The sequence below is a fragment of the Pipistrellus kuhlii genome, unplaced genomic scaffold (assembly GCF_014108245.1).
Source record: "Pipistrellus kuhlii isolate mPipKuh1 unplaced genomic scaffold, mPipKuh1.p scaffold_m20_p_12, whole genome shotgun sequence".
Classification (NCBI taxonomy): domain Eukaryota; kingdom Metazoa; phylum Chordata; class Mammalia; order Chiroptera; family Vespertilionidae; genus Pipistrellus; species Pipistrellus kuhlii.
In genome coordinates, this window is record NW_023425427.1 from 13,119,075 (window position 1) to 13,138,856 (window position 19,782).

At 40.5% G+C, this 19,782-nt stretch overlaps 1 protein-coding gene across 3 annotated transcripts in view; it reads right to left on the reverse strand.

Moving 5' to 3' along the window:
* The window catches only part of PLPPR1 (phospholipid phosphatase related 1), a 182,726-nt gene that overhangs the window by 12,441 nt on the left and 150,503 nt on the right, over positions 1-19,782 (reverse strand). For all 3 annotated transcript variants that reach the window (XM_045579953.1, XM_036433177.2, XM_036433176.2), the window contains exons 4-5: positions 11,709-11,841; positions 3,344-3,594 (exon numbers count right to left, since the gene is read on the reverse strand). In XM_045579953.1, the coding sequence (XP_045435909.1) occupies positions 3,344-3,594; positions 11,709-11,841 (384 nt within the window). The remainder of the gene's footprint in view (positions 1-3,343; positions 3,595-11,708; positions 11,842-19,782) is intronic.

Genomic DNA, 19,782 nt, shown 5'->3' on the forward strand with positions numbered 1-19,782 from the left:
AGAATGATTAAATTTATGACACTTGAAATTTACAAAGTCTAAATGTAAGTAGGCTGTTCTTTAATTTTATTTTTTAACTACAGTTGACATTTAATATTATTTTATATTAGTTTCAAGTGTAATATGTAGGCTATTCTCATTTCACTGTGAGGAGCTGAGCCAAGTTGCACAGGCTCAGTTATTAAATGGCCTAGTTAGGAAGATGTGTTTCAAATAAGTACCTTGTTAGATCATCTTTGGTAATAGTTACAAGTAACCAGTAGAGGGCACTATTGATCCATCATTTCTTGAACAAAAGTGAGAAATGAGCTTGCAATGCTGAAAAATAGTATGCTGATACTTAATTTATAGTCTGTGGTGTGGCTGTGTGGCCTGAGCTCACACAAGTTCCAATGGTGCATTTTATAATATTACAATGGAAACGATTAATTTCCTAGGATGAAATTTCAACAGGGTGTGAATACCGGGTGATGGGATTCTTTTCATTACATGTAGCAGATACCCTGAAAAACTGTGGTTAGGTCAGAGCTACACAAATACAGCATGTTATTACCATTCTGAGGCCATGTAAGCAATGCTATGGAACATTTGTACTGGGAATATTTAAGTTTTGTTTTTCTAATTGTTTTTAAATATAACCTTTATAAATCTATCCTATTAATTTATAAGCTATTAAGAGTATGAGGCCTACAGTTAATTAGTATTCTTCACAGTATGAACTAGTACATAGGGAATATCTGTTGAGTAATTTCTGAAAGGACTTCACACATAATGGGGGCTCAGAAACATTTGCACAGTTAGAATCTGGTATCAGGGTTTATCTGATGATAGTGAGGCATGACTTGAATTGGATTATATCTGTATCCTTGAAAATGTGCTATAGCTGAATCAATTCTGAGTGAGCTGGCTCTGCTTACTTTTTCTCCCCAAAATAAAATTATATCTTACTTGATGAGAGCAGTTTATTACAAGTAATCTATTTAATTTTTATAATGGTATTGTAAAATTAATTTCACATAGCAGTGAGTTGAGCCTGATAAAAATATAGAAAATGGTGCAAATGTACATTGCTTCACCCATATACTGAAAGGATTCCTGGTCAGGACACATGTCTGGGTTGAATGCTTTCACATCTTTCTCTTTCTCTCTCTCTCTCTCTCTCTCTCTCTCTCTCTCTCTCTCTCTCTCTCTCTCTCTCTCTCTCTCTCTCCCTCCCTCCCTCCCTCCCTCCCTCTCTCAAAATCAATAAAAATATTTTAAAAGTGCATTGCTTCATATAATTTAGGTTCTAGATAATTTAAGGCAAGTCAATATTTTGAATATGAAAAATATAGTAAATGCCTGAGAGGACTTTTTTTTGCTTAAAAAAAGAAAGAAACCTGGCATAGTTTGTTTAAATAAAGAGAAGAAGCCTCATTGAGCTATAATGGATCTGCTTTGTAAACTGCGGCTTCTGTATGATTTATGTTTGTGTTTCCTTACTGTGGCGCGGGAAGAGGGGCAGCTGAAATAACTTTTATCAGGTATTCATTAAAGAAAGATCTTAAAGGAATCATTAAGAAGACATTTTGGATAATTGGTGGTGGGTAAATCGGTCCTATGGATGTGATCCTGTAAATGGGACTCCGAGGAAACTTTGCTTTAGAGAGAATATTTAGCGTTTTATTTTAAAGTCTGTCTCTGAAGGGACAGACTAATAGTGAGCCACTCTTTTTCTCCCTGAATGAATGTAAATCAGAGTTAACTGCAGGGATTCTCTGATTCTCTGCCGTCAGAGGTAGACTCCCAGAGGAGGGGATGGGAAAGTGCTGGGGGGGAGAGGGGAGGGGGGAGGGGCGGGCATGCTCAGAAGCTCTGGAAAGAATGGGCAGTTTGAAAGGGGTCTTTTCTCTGTCTTCTCTTCCCTCACCTTTCATTGAGAATCACCAGATCAGTCATCTCCTGAGTATAAAATGCGTAGGAGGAAGGGAAAGGGATATTTTCCACCAAGAGTTGGGCTTCCACGCTAACTGCCTATGATATTCAGCCTTTGATCTGATCCCTAACTCTCAGTGCTATGCAAGTGAAGGGACCAGAGTTTTTCCACCCTGAAGCTGCCTTTTTGGGATACTGATTTGAAGCTGTTTATTAGGAAATAGGACCTCCCCACTTTTCCTGCCCAGGGGATTCAGACAGAGAAACCTGGTTCAGGAAGGAGATCTTAGGATGCTGCTTTAGCCTAATTTGCATTAAACATGGTAAAATCAGCTAGCTGGCCCTGTGTCCCGCCGTTTCTCAGTTGCCCAGCAAGGGTTTTCCTGCCACATGTGTTCTGCTTTCTCTCAATTACCTGTGACTCACCCATCCTCACTTCTGAAATCTTAACTTCCTGTTCCCCACCTTTCCCCTTTGCCTCAAATGTCTTATATACCCAAGGCGGCTTCATGATTTTTGGAGTTTTCATGCCTATGAGAACTCCCCATGCACCTATATTGAACTTTGATTTTGCTCTTGTTTATGTATCTCTGTTAACTTGATAATCAGCACAGCCAGAATCACTTAGAAGGCGGGAGGGAAAGTATTATTATTTCTTCTAGCCCCCACAGAAACACAGGCCAGAGAAAGGTGAAATGAGATCATTTCCCGGATGGAAGAAATTAAAGAGAAGGAAAAAAAAAAAAGCGCGATGCCATCGTATCGCCTTGTATTTTAAGATGAATTGCACTTTAGGTTTTCTCTGTGAAAACAGAAGAAAAAAAAAAAAGTAGAGAGCATTATACCTCAGTGGGGGCACCAAGGCTTGAGTGCTCTGGAGAGCAGGGGGAAGTGAAGTGTCAGGTTGTGGCGTCAGCCATCAGGGTGGCAAAGTGATGGAGAAGGGTCAGGAGGAGCGGAGGAAAGCGTGTCTTTCCCCGGCTGTGTGCACTGCAGGCTTGGCCATGCCTTTATGGTGCACACCTGCACATCTGTAGGCAGGTGTGAGGAGTCTGTGCCGGCTGGAACCCACCAAAACTCTAGCAAAGAGTGCTGTCGTGGGCCGTGAGAGAATCCTAGACACAAAGCCAGGAAGCCTGGGTACCAGCTCCAATTGTGCGCTCTTAGCTATTCTCGGGACCTCAGTTTCTGCATCAGTAAAATGGGGAGATTTGACTAATTGATTATCAGCATTCTTTCCAGAACTCATCTCCTCTGAAGATGGGGGCAACAGCATGGTATCACATAGGAGAAACGCTTTGTAACAAGGCTCTAAAAACCACTAGAGGTGACAGTGATGAAAGAATGGGGGCGGGGAGGGCAGACAGACACACACATCCCAGCCGCAGTTCCACTTGGGAGAGTCAGACGGCCAGGCTCGCATACTCACCGTGGCGTATAAGGCGGAGTAGACGCTCAGGGCAGCGTGCTTGGAAGGAAAGGATCTCCGAGCCTTTTCGATCACTTCCAGGTCCCCGGTACAAATGTTGCCATTGTTGATGAACTGCTGGTGGGCTCGGCAGTCCGTGCTGGTGTAGTTGGGCTTGCACACCGTCAAGAAATATGGCGTGAGGTGCCCGGTGACCACTTGTCCGGCGTTTACAAAAATGTCAGTAGCAAAAAGCCCAAACGCAAACACCCCTAGAAGAAGATTTACAAGGATTAGAAATGGTGCCACACGCTGATGACTGGCTTTATCCCCAAGAGGAAACACTGAGTCCAGGACGACCCACTGAAAGGTCTTCCCCAGAGTCAAACTGTCCCCTCACCTCTCCCTTTCCAGGGTGTGGCACTTGCATCTTTCTCCATGCAGCATCTTGCTGTTAGCATGGCATGACTTTGTGTAAGTAAATTAGAAGCGGCATGTTCTACTGGGAAGGACTTCTGAATTATGGAGTCAGAGAGACCTGGGTTCTAGTCCCACCTTTGGTAGCTCATTCACAGAATAAGTTATTTACAGTGTCTGAAACTTGGGACCCTCGGTCACAAAATGATGGACGGGAGTGACGCCTCAGAAAGGAGTTGGAAAGATGAACGAAGGTGCGAAATATCGGGGATGGGGCCCAGCGCTAAGCGGTTACTCAACAGCATTCTCTTTCTATAGAAAACAGTTTCTCCCTGGCGCTGTTTGGAAATGAACGTCTCCTGGCAGGTGTTATCTATCAGAGTGAATGAGGCTGGGGAGTTGTCCTTAGAAGAGAGAGAAAAGATCATTCTGGAAACCTTGATTGAATTGGATGTGTCTTTTGATGTTGGCAAGAGAAAATGAGAAGTAAAGAGGGGTCAAGATAAACGTTGTTGACTGTATTAGTTTGCCTATTGCTGCTGTAACAAATTACCACACACTGTGTGGCTCAGAATAACACAAATGTATCCTTTGCGCAGTTCTGAAGGTCAGAAATATAAAGTAGGTTTCACTGGGCTAATATCAAAGTGTAGGCAGGGCTTATTCCTTCTGGAAACTCCAGGGTAGAATTCATTCCTTGCCTTTTCAGGGGTCTAAAAGATACCTTCATTCCTATCTTATGACACCCTCCCCCCTCCTGCCCTTTCAGCAAGCCTATCATTAGGACCTCGGTTTCTACATCTCCTTCTCTGACTCTCCCGTGCTTCCCTCTTATAAGGACCCTCTGATTGTATCAGGCCCACCTGGGTTAATCCAGGACGTGATCCTCACCTCAAGATCCTTAATTTAATCACACCCCTAAGTTCCCTCTTGTCATGTAAGGCAGTGTTTCCCCAACTTCTCTCATGATGAGAATCACCTGGTGGAGTTGTTAAACTACAGATTCCTGAATCCCACCTAAGAAGTGCTAAACTAGAATTTTGGGGAACTTAGAGGTAAAATTGTCTTAGAGCACTAGTTAAGTATTCTCATCATGAGAGAAGTTGGGGAAACACTGCCTTGCAGGAAGCCTCCCTGTGAATTCTTCCCAAGCCTAAGAGCGCCCACGTAGAGATTATCTGTTCAATATATCGAGAGAGGCTATTCAGACCCATGGTGGGTACAAGTTGCTTAAAGGGATAAAGCCGACTTTTCAAATGCAGCTCAATTATGGGAGACGTGGGCACCCGTGAGAGGCAGCGTCACCCTGGTGAATGTCAGGGGTCTGCTAGAGTTTCCATGAAAGCTCTACCCAACGTTGACTCCCATGTTCAATGTCCTGAACCTGCACATGGTGCTGATATCAGCACTCGAAAGTTAATCCATTATAGCAGGACGGAGACAGGTGAGGCTGAAAGCCCCATCCGGTCTCCCTGTGATCTGTATTGATTGCTGTAATTTTCCTTTCTGTGGCTTTGCCAGGATTCGCCTTCTCATAATGAGAACTGGCTCTTTCAGCGGCGTCAGCCAGCTCCCCCTCCCGGGGTCTGACCTCCCAGAGCAGCCGCTCATTGATCATTCCTGGCAGTTTTCACCCCTACATTCTGCAAGTCTGAATGGTTAGACATTTTTTATTTTATTTTTTTTCATCTTCAAGCAGGGTTCTCGAAGAGCAGGTCTGGGGCTTTATTGAGGAGGCAGTAAGTCCGTCTAGACATTCTTTTCCAGGAAGCGAGGGTAATTTATGCTTTGACAGGGGAACAGGGACAGCGTTCTCTGACATTGCATTTGTCAGAAGTGCTTCCAATTAGGGCGGGTTTGTTCTCCCTGAGACAGAGGATCCGGGGCTCCTGGGCTCCTGTCTGCAGTGTCAGCTCTGTGGCCACAGTGACAGTGACAGCCAGTTCTCTTGGCTGTCCTGTGATAACATTGCTGGAAGTTGCTTTCCCCTCTCTTCCGCCTCCCTTGGACTGGGTCTACCTCTCCTGACGGCTTAACAAGCACCTGCTTCTCAAAAATTTCATTCTGGTGCGTTAGATGTAGCCTCAGAAGGGCACTGCAGCAGCCTGAGTGACACCTACCTGGCACGGTCCAGGCCAACAAAGGGCAGTGGGACCTGCAGGGCTGGTGGTTCACAGATAATGGCAGATCCCACAGCGCTTTTTAAAAGAAACCACCAGCCATGCCTGGGCTTAACTCTGAGCTCCTCCCGTGTGTTTTACCAGCCTCCGAAGCTAAAAATAGCTACGTTTGTCCTTTGAGCCAGCCCGAACACCCCTGATGGTCTACATTGCAAGGTATTATCTGAAGGCAATTTAACCATGTTTAGGTGCCCTAAAACTAGTGCCTAAAACCCTTTAGGGGAGATCCTGTTTTTGAGAATTTAACAGTTACTTTGTTCATTCCTGTAACCCTTCCTCCCAGTGGTGCTCCCAGCTTTTGGAGCTGGTTATGTTTCTGAATGGATTCACAGCAGACACAAAAGTCTAAAGCTATGGGCTCCAGCCTTGTGGTTGTTGCTTTGTTTCTTTGGAATTGTGGCAAAAGGCTTGGCTGCGGTGACCCAGAGCCATGGTCTGGAGGACCAGCCCACTGGGTTTCAAGATCAACTCTAGGAAAGGGGAGGGTTTGGCTGAGGGTGTCACCCACCCAAGGAGGAGAAAGCACCCCCCTGATCTGGCTGCAGGAGTCAAGGGCCACTCCCATGCTCCCTGCCACATGCTGGCTGTCCAATTCCAGGGGAAGGGCAATAGCGATCTCCAGAATAATTTTGGGAAACCAAGTTGAAGTGAGTCCTGTGCCTCTCACGGTGTAGCTGGGAAGCCCTGTGCTCCCCATCAGAGAAGATTCATATTCACATTCAACAGGGTGCTTATTAGCATGATGGGAAGATAGGACAATGCTTTCGCCTTAACATGCCTTATTCAAACGACAAGTTTCCTAATAAAGGCTGCTTATCTGCAGTTACTATGTCCATCTCATTTTCTTGCAAGGGCATACTGAGTTGGAGACATGTTTGTTTAGGACTGCCATGGATACTAGAAAGTAATAATAATAAAAATAAAATAATGGAAGTTAGTACACTGTGTTTAATATGTATTGGGTGTTGTTGTAAATTCCTCAAAGTATTACTGCTCTTAATCCTCACCACAATTCTATAAGGTAGACACTATTATTATTTCCATATTTCACCAATGAAGAAATTGAGGCATAGAGAGGTCAAATAACATGACAAGTTCACATAGCAAATGAGTAGCAGAGCTGAGATTAGAAACTGAAATAGTATGGCTATAAATTCATACTTTTAATTATTACTATCTAAGCTTATACTTTAATGTACTGTAAAAAACATGGGTAGACATCAGGCCATGAAAAAATTGCCTTAGCTCTGTATGCACACACACACACACACACACACACACACACACACACACTGAGAATATGGGAGGATTTAGAGCATGACCCTGATGAATGTATTGCCTTGAACAACAGAACAAAATTTCTTGAATTTTTAGCTAGCAAATTTTCACCAAGAATATGACAGTATATCTGTATATAGTCACTAAATGAAGTGCTTTTCTCATCCCTTTGGCAATGAATCAGCTTTTTTTTTTTTTAAAAAAATAGTATAATATAAACATCATTGGTGTAAATTGATCTACAGATATAAAATATTATTCTATGCTTCAAAAAGAAGTTTCTGACAGAATTAAATGTATCGGTTCCTTGGATAGTTCATTTTAGGAATTCAAGATTCTCTGGTCTCTCTCTTCTCTAGATTTCACAAAAATACCCAAGTCTGATAGCAGTCTACTTGTATTGTTGATATGCTTTTAATTCTAAGTAGAGGTTTTATTTAAATTAATTAATCTGTGTTACTTTATATCACAGGTTTATTATGCAAATAATAGAAAGAGTTATAAAAACATTTTGTAAATTGTGAACTATACATAGATGTTATTATTCTTTTTATATCTGAGGAAAGTAGATGCCCACAGTATTTTAAATAGTTTTGAAACAGAGGAAAGAAACAAGAAGCTTATAATTCTAACAACTTCAAACAACACATTTAATATTATACTCATGATATTAAAAAATATCCTCTATTTGACATATTATAACTATTCATCATCATAAATGAAGATGAAGGATAACTACTTAATAAAGAAGGAGAGTAATCCACTACAAACACCCCAAACATTTTTACTAATTAAATAACAAATATACTTCTACTTCCATGAAATATACTTGCATAAAATTAAATAATTTTTTAATGACTTAAAAAAAAAACCTTAAGAAGAGTATCTTCTTTACTTCCCACCTCTAAGGACAGCAGCTCAGTGCTTTTTCTTTCAAATGTCATTTAAAGGTGAGATTTGTTCTCCGCACTGGGCAGAGCAACTCAAAACAGCCTCTTCACACTTCCTGAGCCTTGAGCAGAGCTGATCCCTGGCTATGCCTTTTAGATCAATTAAGGCTCCAGGCTTCAGCATCCCTCCCGCCTTGTACTCTTGATCGCCACTCACAGGGCCAATCCTGATATGTAGTAGGAAGTACCAAACATCTTTTTAAATAAATATATATGTGTGTGTATATACATTTTTTGAAATATATTTTTATGGATTTCAGAGAGGAAGGGAGAGAGAGAAACATCAGTGATGAGGAAGAATCATTGATCGGCTGCCTCCTGCATGATCTCTACCCAGCCATGCACCCTTGACCAGAATCAAACCCAGGACCCTTTAGTCTGCAGGCGGACAGTCTTATCTACTGAGCCAAACTGGTTAGGGCAAAAAATACATATATTTTTATTGATTTCAGAGAGGAAAGGAGAGGGAGAGAGAATTAGAAATGTCAACTATGAGAATCAATGATTGGCCCTTGGCCCTGCAGGCCCCACCCTGGTGACTGAGCCCACAACCTGAGCATGTGCCCCACCGGGAACTGAACCGTGGACCTCCTGATTCACAGGTCGATGCTCAACCATTGAGCCAGGCTGGGCAGAAGAAACCAACATCTTAGTCTCAAAGTCTGGTGGCTTGGCTACTCATGGAGTCTGGAAGCTGAGGTTCCATTTACTTCCCCTAAGATCCATCTTGGCTTTCCACCTGATCTATATATCTTTTCTTCAACTCCCATTCCTGCTGCTGAGTCTAGAAATATCTCTGCCTGGGTTGCTCCTGATATTTTTCTTTTAAAGTCTAGCCTCTCGTCTCAGAACTAAAGTTGGGTGCCTGGGCACTGCAAATTACTTTGAGAGCACTCACCAGACTCAACTTCCTCAATCAGCATGTGGAGCGAACCTAGTTCACTGTGCGCCTGGTTGGCAGGGATGGCCCTTGTCTTCCTATGAAATCACTGCCACCTTTAGACAATTCTCATTGTAAAACAGGTCCTCCCACCCCATTCAAAACTGCATCTCTGCCCCCACAACCTCCTTATTTCCCTTTTCTACGTTATTGTTTTCCCCCATAGCACTTTTCCAACAAACACTATAATTCACTTATTTGTTTAATGTCTGGTTTCTCCCACGAGAATATAAATTCAACGAGGAGCAAATCTCTTTCTATTTGGTTCATTAATATGTCTTTAATACCTTAATCAGTGCCTAACGTATAATACATGCCCAACAAAGTATTCATTCAAGGTTGAATGAATATGATCAGTCTCCCCGTTTCTGTAATTGAAGTAAAAACAGTAAATGTAAGTAGAAATGGATTGATTGAATCAAAAAAAGTCTCTTTTCAGGTAAAATGCATTTTAATGACTTTCAAAACTGAGAAGGATTTTCTAGTTCTTGAAAAGGCAAACATTAGGCTTGTCTCAGGGTATCAATTCTTATAACCATAAAACACTGTGACCTTTGAAACTGCATTTAAAATATTCATGCTTCATTTAGATCACACTTAATTTATGGCAATTAATTAGTGTTACATGAATTAACTGTTTACCATGGCACTTTCTATTCTACCCAGTGCTACCAACTCCTTAGATCTGACCTAAATGGCAGAAGACTTGCTTGGAATTTAATTAAATTTTTATTAGAAGTAATAATAAAGCAATTATGTGATTCCAAACGAAAAGGCAACAATAAATAGCTTCTGGATAACAGGCTATTTTAGGTGCTAATGGTCTAATCTTAGCATATTAGGATCCATTTTTTTTCTTTAACTAAAAAAAAAAAAAGAAGTACTTATTCAGGAAGAGAAAGTTAGTTTACTTTTCCTTCTGTATAAAACAAACCCAAAAGCCCTCAGCAAATTCTAATGCTTTTCAATATTAATTTAAAGAGTTACTATTGAATAGTTGATATTTACATGAATGTATTTATTCAAGTATATTTGTGTATGAAAAGGATATAACTCAACTTATCTTCATGCATTTTGGGGAAAATCTGACTTCCTTATTTTGTTTTGCTGCTGAAAAAGCAAAATATAGATGTTTATCTTTTGAGAATTTAAATCTCCATGTTGTTCTTCAATGTCATGCAATACCAAAGTAAAATGGTAATAAGGGAAGGGAAGGAGAGTGAAGAAATGAGAAAAGGGAGCCATTCAAATATGTTGCTAATTTGACTACATTTGTTTTTATTTAGTGTTGGTCAAATTTGTTAGTTCAGTCAATGCCTTTCCTTCCTTCACACATCATGTACAAGAAATTTAAGAAATTATGCAATGGTTTAGAAGTGGGTAGAAGAGTTTAGTTATGAGAGTTTATACATAATGCCAGGGAGGTGGGACATCTTCTTATAATGATAACCTTGGGGGAAAAAATATATTGTTGGATTTGTGAATCCAAGGAATTCAATCCTCCCTGTCAAGGTCAATACAATAACATTTATCTACAGGAGGAGATGGCTTAATTAGAATGTTTTCCCCTTAACTTTGCTATTCTTGTCATTTTCTCATTTAACATTTAATTTGGATGTGTGAATGTGGTGAGGGACTATCTGTTGAAGTCTATGCCACACAGACTGGAGAAGACAAAGAACTGAGGACCTTGGGGTACCACTTTCAGCAGTGCTTTGTACATTGAAGATACTGTTAAACAACGGGGCCATCTTTCTGAATAGCCTTTATTTTGCTACCCCTATTTTTTTTTAAAATAATGTTTAGCTCATTTTCTTAATTTAAAATTATATATTCATGATAAAAAAAAAACCTGGAAAATACAGGACAACAGAAAGCAAAAAATAAAAAAATAAAAAAATAAAAATTATTTGCCCATTATTCTACAAGACGAAAAAGACAACAGTTAACTTTTAGCATATTTCCTTTAAATTTTTCCTGAGATACACATACACAAATACTTATATACATACACATACATACATTTATATGATGTTGTAATCTTTTTATTTTGAAAGAATTATAGATTCATAGTGTCTTGACTTCTTTTCACATAACATTGTACCTTGAATATTTCTTCCTTCAATAAAAATTCTTACAAATACCATTTTCTGAGGCTGCAACTTATGGTGGTAGCATTATTTTAAAAAATTGTATTATTAGATATTTCTAACTTATATTATGATAAAGTAATTTTAGTCCATAAAAAGTTATCTATATCTCTGATAATTTCCTTTGGATAGATACGTTAAAGTGGAATGATGGGTTTAAAATAACAGTTATCTTTAAGACCATTGAAATACATTGTCAAATAACTATGTAGAAGGGTTTATCAACTTAGCCTCCCCAGAAATCTATTAGAATCCCAGGTTTCTTCTCATCCTTGGTAGCATAAAGCATTATTTTATTAAAATAAGTACTATTCCGCTTGAAGGATCAAAAATGTGACTTGGCACAATGATCAGGCTCAGTTTCTGCATTTGGCAAAAGCCTCAAAGCACCTGGCTCAAGTGTTTGTGTTTACTAAGTTTAGTAGGTTTTACCCATAGGCGTGACTCAGTTTAGCATGCTCTTGTACTCACCTATGAACCTGACGATCCTTCGGAGTAAGGGGTTCAGGTAACAGCATTCTCCGGTGAGAATGGTTTTCTCCTGGGCAATCAAAGATTCTCGGGTTGACTTTATGAAATACATGGATACCTCACCAATAAAAATCTGCAGAAGGAATGTGTATGAAATGTCAAATTGGAGAGCTGGCTGATAAAAAAGACCCATGGCTTCAAACACACAAACACAAAGAGCTTCTGAGGCTCCAGAATTCTTGTAAAAGGTATCATGTTGGGGAGATGGAGAGTTAAGTAATAGTTTGCACTGAACTGGTTGAGAGTATTAGAGAGAGCAATAATTAATAATCTCAGATCGATTTCAGACTTAATATTAAATTTTAAGGTCATAAAACATCAGTTAAAATAAACAATTGTAATAGAATTCATGACCAGGTTTACTCATGCTGGGATTGACTTTTTCTTAACTCAATATGTGAGTTGCAATACTGAGAAATAAGTGGAAAAGCCAGTGTTCCCAACAAGGCACCATATGCACACAGCACAATAAGTTATTACTTTGTGATATGCAACCCTACCTTTATTGGCATGATAAAGCCTTATTTGAATGTTTGCCTGAGCTATACTTCTCCTCTAAACTGGCTGACTGTCCCTTGTTTATGATTGGCTCCTCTTCCTTGTTATCTTGAACTAATACATGTATTGTATAATTTAAATATAATGCCTTTGCATAGATTGTAAGCTCCCTAATGACAGAAACTACATCTTATATTTCTTCCTTATGCTTATAGCTCCCAGCGCAATGTACTCCCATTTAAAACAAGGAGCTAGCATGAGACAAGTTGTCACCAACTCTGACACTGCCATAATTGAAGACTGAGAACCACCAATGAAGAATAGAACGTTGATAGTTATCATCATCCATTAAAAACTAGGTGTCAGGCCCTGGCCAGTTTGCGGTCTGCAGATTGAAGGGTCCCAGGTTGGATTCCGGTCAAGGGCATATACCTTGCTTGTGGGCATATCCCTCGTAGGGGGTGTGCAGGAGGCAGCTGATCGGTTTCTCTCTCATTGATGTTTTTATCTCTCTATCCTTGTCCCTTCCCCTCTGAAATCAATAAAGATATATATATATATATATATATATATATATATATATATATATATATATATATATTTAAAATCTATGATAAGTGTCAGACACCTTATCATAGCATTTTTCACGTTCATAAGATTCCCAGTGCAGGAATTCTTACTCTTGCTATGCTAATGAAGAACAAAAGTTCAGCAAGAATAAGTAACTGACCCTCTAGAACACACACTGGCACGTGAGGTACCCTGGACAGCAGAGTGCCAAAGTCCACACTTCCCCAGAAGAATGTTATCAGATAAATGTTCTTCTTTGCTTTGTATATCCTGTGGTTTCAGATAAACTCTACCAATGTTTAAGAATTCCCATGCCTTACATCCCCCCTGTCATTAATATCTGTTTGGATGAATACAAATAACAATACCATGAATGTCACAAGGTGATGGAAATTAAACTATAGAATTTTTTAAATTGGAATCATTCATAGATGTTTACCCTTTCCTTTTACAAGTAAGGAAAATGAAAGTCTCACGGACTTGACCACACACAGCCAGACTGTGTCTGAAGCAGCCCGAGGATGTGGCCTCTAAATAGACCCTGCCATCCTGACTGTGCAGCTAAGACCCTGAGGTATATTGGGGTTAGATAATTTGTCCAAGGTCATCATAGCTAATAAGTCACAAAGCCTAACTTTGAAGCCAGGAAAGCTTGGCTCCGGCTCCAGAGTTCTTCCTCTTAGCCACTACACTTACTTACTAGCGGCTCAGTACAAATATCTATTGAACTTGTGTTTAGCAATGAGAACATAGAAAACAAAACAAGTTAGATGCAATATGCCTTCACCACTGAAAAACTCATATGACACTAAAGTATAAGCAAGAATAGTAATGGCAGAAATAGAACTGTAGTGGGAAGTCAATTGGAACAGACAGACATCAGGGTCAGACAGGCAGACAATGGGCCAGCATGGATCACCTTGGCAGGTGCGGAAATACTCTGTGCCTAACACCCCTTGGAATGAACAATGAGTCAATGAGCCCTGTCATGTAGAAATGTCTGAATGGCTTCAGGAACCCAGTCCTCCCTCTTTGCCCCCAAGACCTATTGCTGCCAAAATAAGGTGCCAAGGGGCTTTGTTTGTCCTGAATGTTCATGATGGAACTGCATTGCTCTTCCTTATCTTTGTGAACAGATGGGGATAAATTCATGGATGCTCAGATACAGGAAATCATATTTCCTTGAGGGAGTTTTCTATTATTCCACAGACTAGCTCAGGCATTCTTGTTGTACATGAATCTCTTACCTCATGTTTCTCCTTCCTAGGTCTTATCACAAATAATTACATAGTATTATTGTTATTCTCTGTTATGGGATGTCATGCCTCTCTTATTCTCTATGGTATCCCAGGGGCTTAATCCAGCGGAAGGTACATGGTAGTTAATCAATGTTGAATGAATTAAGCATGTCAGATTAATGAAGGTCTTTTGGAATATAGGTTTAATGAGGAAGATTATAAAAAAAATGATTTCTATTATTTCTCTTTCCAGACTCACTGAAAGTGTCACTGCTCTTTTCAAAGCCTTTTCAGGCCCCCTCAGGAAAGGGAGACCCTAACTTGTCATTGCTCATACAATACATCATATAGATCTCTATCCTAACATCTAGCCAATTAACTACAATTACTGTTTGTAAGTCCCTTTTTATTTGACTCTGATGTCCTTATGGGAAGAACCTTTGCCTTTCCTTGTAGGGTGCCTAAAACAGGACCAGTATATAGTAGACTCAATATTTGTTGAACAAATAAAACATTGAATTTTTAGAGGACCTACTTATGGATAGAACCCTCTGACCTTAATTTCTCTGAAGATGAACACTGCAGGAAATTCCCAATATGGACTAGACAGCCTGCAATTCGTGGTGTATCGCTTAAGAATAAATAAAAACCAAGGACTAAGGAACACATAGTAAATGATCTTTTTCAACCTTGATTTACTTATATATTCATTTTTCATTCACCAGTTTTGGAGAGGGAATTGTCCTAACATTGGTGACACATCTGTGGTATTTAGGGGGATAACACAAACAAACTAATAAATATGTCATGTAATGTCATGAAATGATTAAAATGTAAACCAGGGAAATAGGATGAAGAGTGATAAACATGGGAGAAAAAAGGAAAAAAGAAAGAAAGAAAGAAAGAAAGAAAGAAAGCATTGCTTGCCACAGCCATTTCAGAAGATTAAAACATTCTTAGTGTATAGGAAAGAGCTCTGCAAATTCTAGAAGTTCTGTATTCATTGAAGCTATCTACTACTCGTGTAAGGGGGCAAAAAAGCAAGAAAATGGCTCTGGCTGGTATGCTAAGTGGATAGAGTGTTGGCCTAAGCACTGAAGGGTCATGGGTTCAATTCCCAGTCAATGGTATGTATCTAGCTTGTGGTTCGCTTCCCACCCCTGGTTAGGGTGTGTGTGGGAGGCAACCAGTCGATGTGGCTCTCTCCCATGGAGGTTTCTCTCTATTTTCCCCTCCCTCCCTTCCACTCTCTCTCTGAAAAGCAATGGAAAAGTATCCTCAAGTGAGGATAATTAAAAAAAAAAAAAAGGCAAGAAGATACATGAGAAAATCTATATACAACCTATTCTTGTTAAAAAAGTACATGAATAGCCCTGGTGGGTTTGGATCAATGGATAGAGCCTCAACCTGTGGACTAAAGGGTCCAGGATTCAATTCCATCCAGTCAAGGGCATATGCCCGGGTTGCGGGATCGATCCTCAGTGGAGGGTGTGAAGGAGGCAGCCAGTCAATGATTCTCTCTCATCATTGATGTTTCAATCTCTTTCTCCCTCTCCCTTCCTTTATGAAATCAATCAATCAATATATATATATTTAAAGTACATAAAAAATTGAAACAAAATCATTTCAAGGTATAGCAGACCAAATAGAACTTAGGCAAAAGGGTATGGGGTTCAAATAAATCCATAAGTGAAATGTCTCAAGACTCTCATGTCAAAGTGATTAGCAGCACACAAAAAAATATTATCAATAGCCAACAATATTCAAATCACAATTGAGGTATGAAGCATAAAACAAATCAGAGCAAGGATATCTATACTAACCTATATATTTAGTTATTGACCTAAAGCCTAGAATATATTAAGTGATAATGAATGTTTACAAAAGGAAGGAAGGGAGGGAGGAAGGAGGGGTTATCTTATACTTTTTTAGGAAGCTCTTCCTAGTTTTTAGTTAGGACTGATTGGAAAAATCTAGCTCTCGATCCCAGTGAGTGGGATTCATGGATGTTCATTTTTCTGATCACACATAGGGTGCTATTTCTCCATCCACTGGATCCTATCATCTCATAGAGGGCCTGATTCTGCCTGGCGAAAGGGAGAGGGAGGATTCTGCTTGATCAGGGGAAGGGGTCTTCTTTCCTGCCAGACCTCCAGCCCACGTTGGATGCCATTTAGCACATTGTGTCAGATTTATGACTCTGATTTTGGCAATGGCTGGGTTCCTCCATCTGTATCTTTGCCACACGCACTCTGCCTCCATCTACTACTCTGTGCAGAGAGCAGCTGGGGCATGTGGGATGCACCATGTGTTCCATCGTGGCTGCCCTATTATGGCCTTTCTCATTGTTAGCTGACAAACATCGTATCACTCATGGCAAATGAGAACACCCTCTGGTGAGAAATCATTAAGGCCAAACTCCAGATCTGGCAATAAATGAACTGCAAATGGATTCCATTAGTGCATTTCTCACCCTCCAGCTATACCTACGTTAATCCCAAGGGACAAAAGACATTTAGATAACAGTAAATATACTTTAAGTAATGAGGATAACTATTCTATATTGATAAACTTGTCTTTAAAATATGGAAACCCAAATGGCAAATAATAAACAAATAACCCTAGAATGTAGTATGTTAGTTTGGTGTGCTATCTTTTAGACTTCATTTCTTCACAATGTTTTGTAGGAGGTCTGGTGAGTGATTAATAAGTGATATAAATGCAAAATATTTAGGGAACAGCTTTTTAGATTTCAAAATATAAACAGCCTATAGAAAAAAAATTACACACTGTAAGATGTATTATAATTTTATATTGTAAGGGGGGTTCACTGCATGTTGTATGTAGTTGTCATTAAAAAGGTCCCAATATTAGTGTCTATGTGCCTTCAGAGCTTTAAGTTCTGGAGATTTTTATTTATAAATGTTTTTTTAATCCTCACCAGAGAATATTTTTCCATTGATTTTTAGAGAGACTAGAAGGGAGGGGGTGAGGCAGAAAGAGAAACATTGATTTGAGAGAAACACATTGGTGCCCTTGACTGGAATTGAACCCAGGATCCTTTAGTGCCTGGGCTGATGCTCTATTCTAGGAACCAAACCAGCTAGAGCAGTCCCAGGGATTTGTAGAAGCTTCCAATAAGCTCTCTGAGAAGCTTCCATAGGCACGAGCATTTCTAAGACAGTCAGACATGGTTTTTGCTGTAGGTTTTGTTTAAAAGTGACACAGGAGATTTTTATACGCATAGACTATGCTGCCAGTCCTGCCTGCCAACGTCTTCATACTCTGCTTACATCTTTTCTGATGAGGACTGGTCCTCTCACTGCTCAGTTTTGGTTGTTTTAAGGGCTCTTGACTTCTGCTTCATCACACCTAAGTGTAAATAAAAGAATTCAACTCTGGGCACTCCTGATGTCTTTCAAAGCTCAAGGCTTTCAATAAAATCAAGGTCATTGGGATGATGATGGCATTTTGAAAACCCTTCAGCAACTGAGACAATAAGTGTTTCAATTACAGCCTCCCTGCTGGTCTTAATCCAGGGGCTGCACCTACCCATTCAGAGGCTGCCTTAAATTCACCCTGGTTATAAAATGTAGCACCAAGGTGACACCCTACATTTCCAAAGCATAGTCGTCTCTTATGCCTTTTCTCTGACAGTGGATACAAAAGAAATGGGAATTTAAAACGAGTTAGCTAAAATACTGCTCTCAATAAAAAGTAAAATGCACTGTGATCACCAAGGAAATTGATCCGCATGTCTTTTAGGCAAACAATAGTCTTTTGAAGACACGAATGATCAAAGCGCCTTAACACAGTCACTAGTCACTGACCATTAGAAGGGGTATCTCGAAGGTGGTAAGCAAATCTGTCTGTGGAACAATGTCAGGGCAGAAAACAATCTGTAAAGGAATTGAGAGCACTCACGGACCGAATATAGGGAAATGAATTTTTTCTTTACATTTTTTAAAAATTAAATATTTATTGTTGAAGTATTACACATCTCTTTTTACTCCCATTGACCCCTTCTAGCCGGCCCCACCCAACAGGCCTTCACCACCCTATTGTTATGTCCAAGGGTTAAAAATTCACATAAACCTTTCCCAGAAAAAAATTGTAAATTGTACGTTAGCAACAAAGAAAATATGTTCATGGTAAAAAACAACAACAACAAAAGGCCTGTGTTAATGTACAAAAGGAAAAAAAGATGTGAATTATGAGGCCTTAAAGGGACTGGTGAGATGCTCAGAGCCTGGAAGGGTGGAGGATGAGACAGGACAAGGTCCTACAATGGCCCCTTGCTTCAGCAGCTGTGCGATCAGGGGCCCTCACACAGACTTGCATTTACTGAGCCCGCTCTGTGATCCACAGTGTGCCTGAGGCTTTCATATTCCCTGTGAGAGCTTACAGCCCCGACACCCCCCCTAAGTGAAGACTCACAACTTCCTCCACATTGAGCCTTTCTATCAAACCGTGCTTGTCCCTTTCTTCCCTGGGAAATTTTAGCTAAGCTTGTGCGTGCCTGCACACTTGCATGCAAATGGCGGGCTGTCTCAGCTCTCTCAGCTGGGCATCAAATGCTCTGCAGCTTCAGTGCTAAATACTCCCCTGTTAGTTTGTTGTGAAGCCGGGGGAGGGGTGGGGGATGGGTTAATAGCCATTTTCTCATGCCCTGTGGCACTGGAGCGGAGATCAAATAAGGGTAAATCAGATTCTCTGCCCAGTTAAATCCTCTTATCTAAATGGCTCTCTGCCTAGGATAGGAGTGGGGCTGAGTTATTGAGGAGGCCCGAGGCAGTAGTCAGCCAGGTTTCCTAGTTGGAGAGAGTGAGCTCCGTAGAGTTCTAGCAAGCGTGGGCCACCACTTTCAGCTAAACGGTTCTGGACACAATAAATCCTCCAAGCTCTAACCTCTCCTGAAGCTCTGGGACAGCGGGGCCTGCCCTGCGCAGTTTCTCCCACGTGACCTTGCCTCAACACGATGCTAATCTTTTCTGACAGAGCACAAAGGAGAAATAGGAAATGACAGGTCAAACTACACATTGTCTTTCCTCCCCCCCCCCCACCCCCCGTGTCTTTCTTGTGTGTCCCTGTAGTTTAAATAGGGCTGTTAATGCATGTCCATAGAGACACAGTGCAGGGTAGGGTGCTAGGGTTTCCTAGGTCTAGAAATGGGAATTTAAAACGAGCTAGTTAAAATACTGCTCTCATAACGTGCTTGAGAATGCCAAGGGAGCCAAGGGCTGGTCTAGTCGGAACTACTCTTTTGAACATTGTCATTAGTTAGTGCCACACGAATGAGGTACCCCAGGGGAGCCCTGCCTTCTTCTGACTCTAGGGAAAATAGGATATGCGTTTAAGGAGGAATATAAAAATAAAGAGAATATAACCAAAAAGCTACATTTCTATGAGTCACCTGACCAGGTACAGAGCTGTAAAATGAAACTCCAGAAAGAAATCTCAGACCTGGGGATCGACAATCTGACATTTGGAGTCTATCCATCAGATTGTTCTTTTTTCTAGCTCTCATGAAAATTAGAACCAGAGAGATCTTGAAGATCATTAGGTCAACCCTTCCTCTTATTTACTGACGAGACAGGGAATCCGTAGAGGGAACATGACTTATCAGAGGTCACACAGTCACTGGAGGCAAAACCCTGCTGGGGATCCCTGCCTCACCTGTCAGATCAAACCTGAGTCGGGTCACTCTG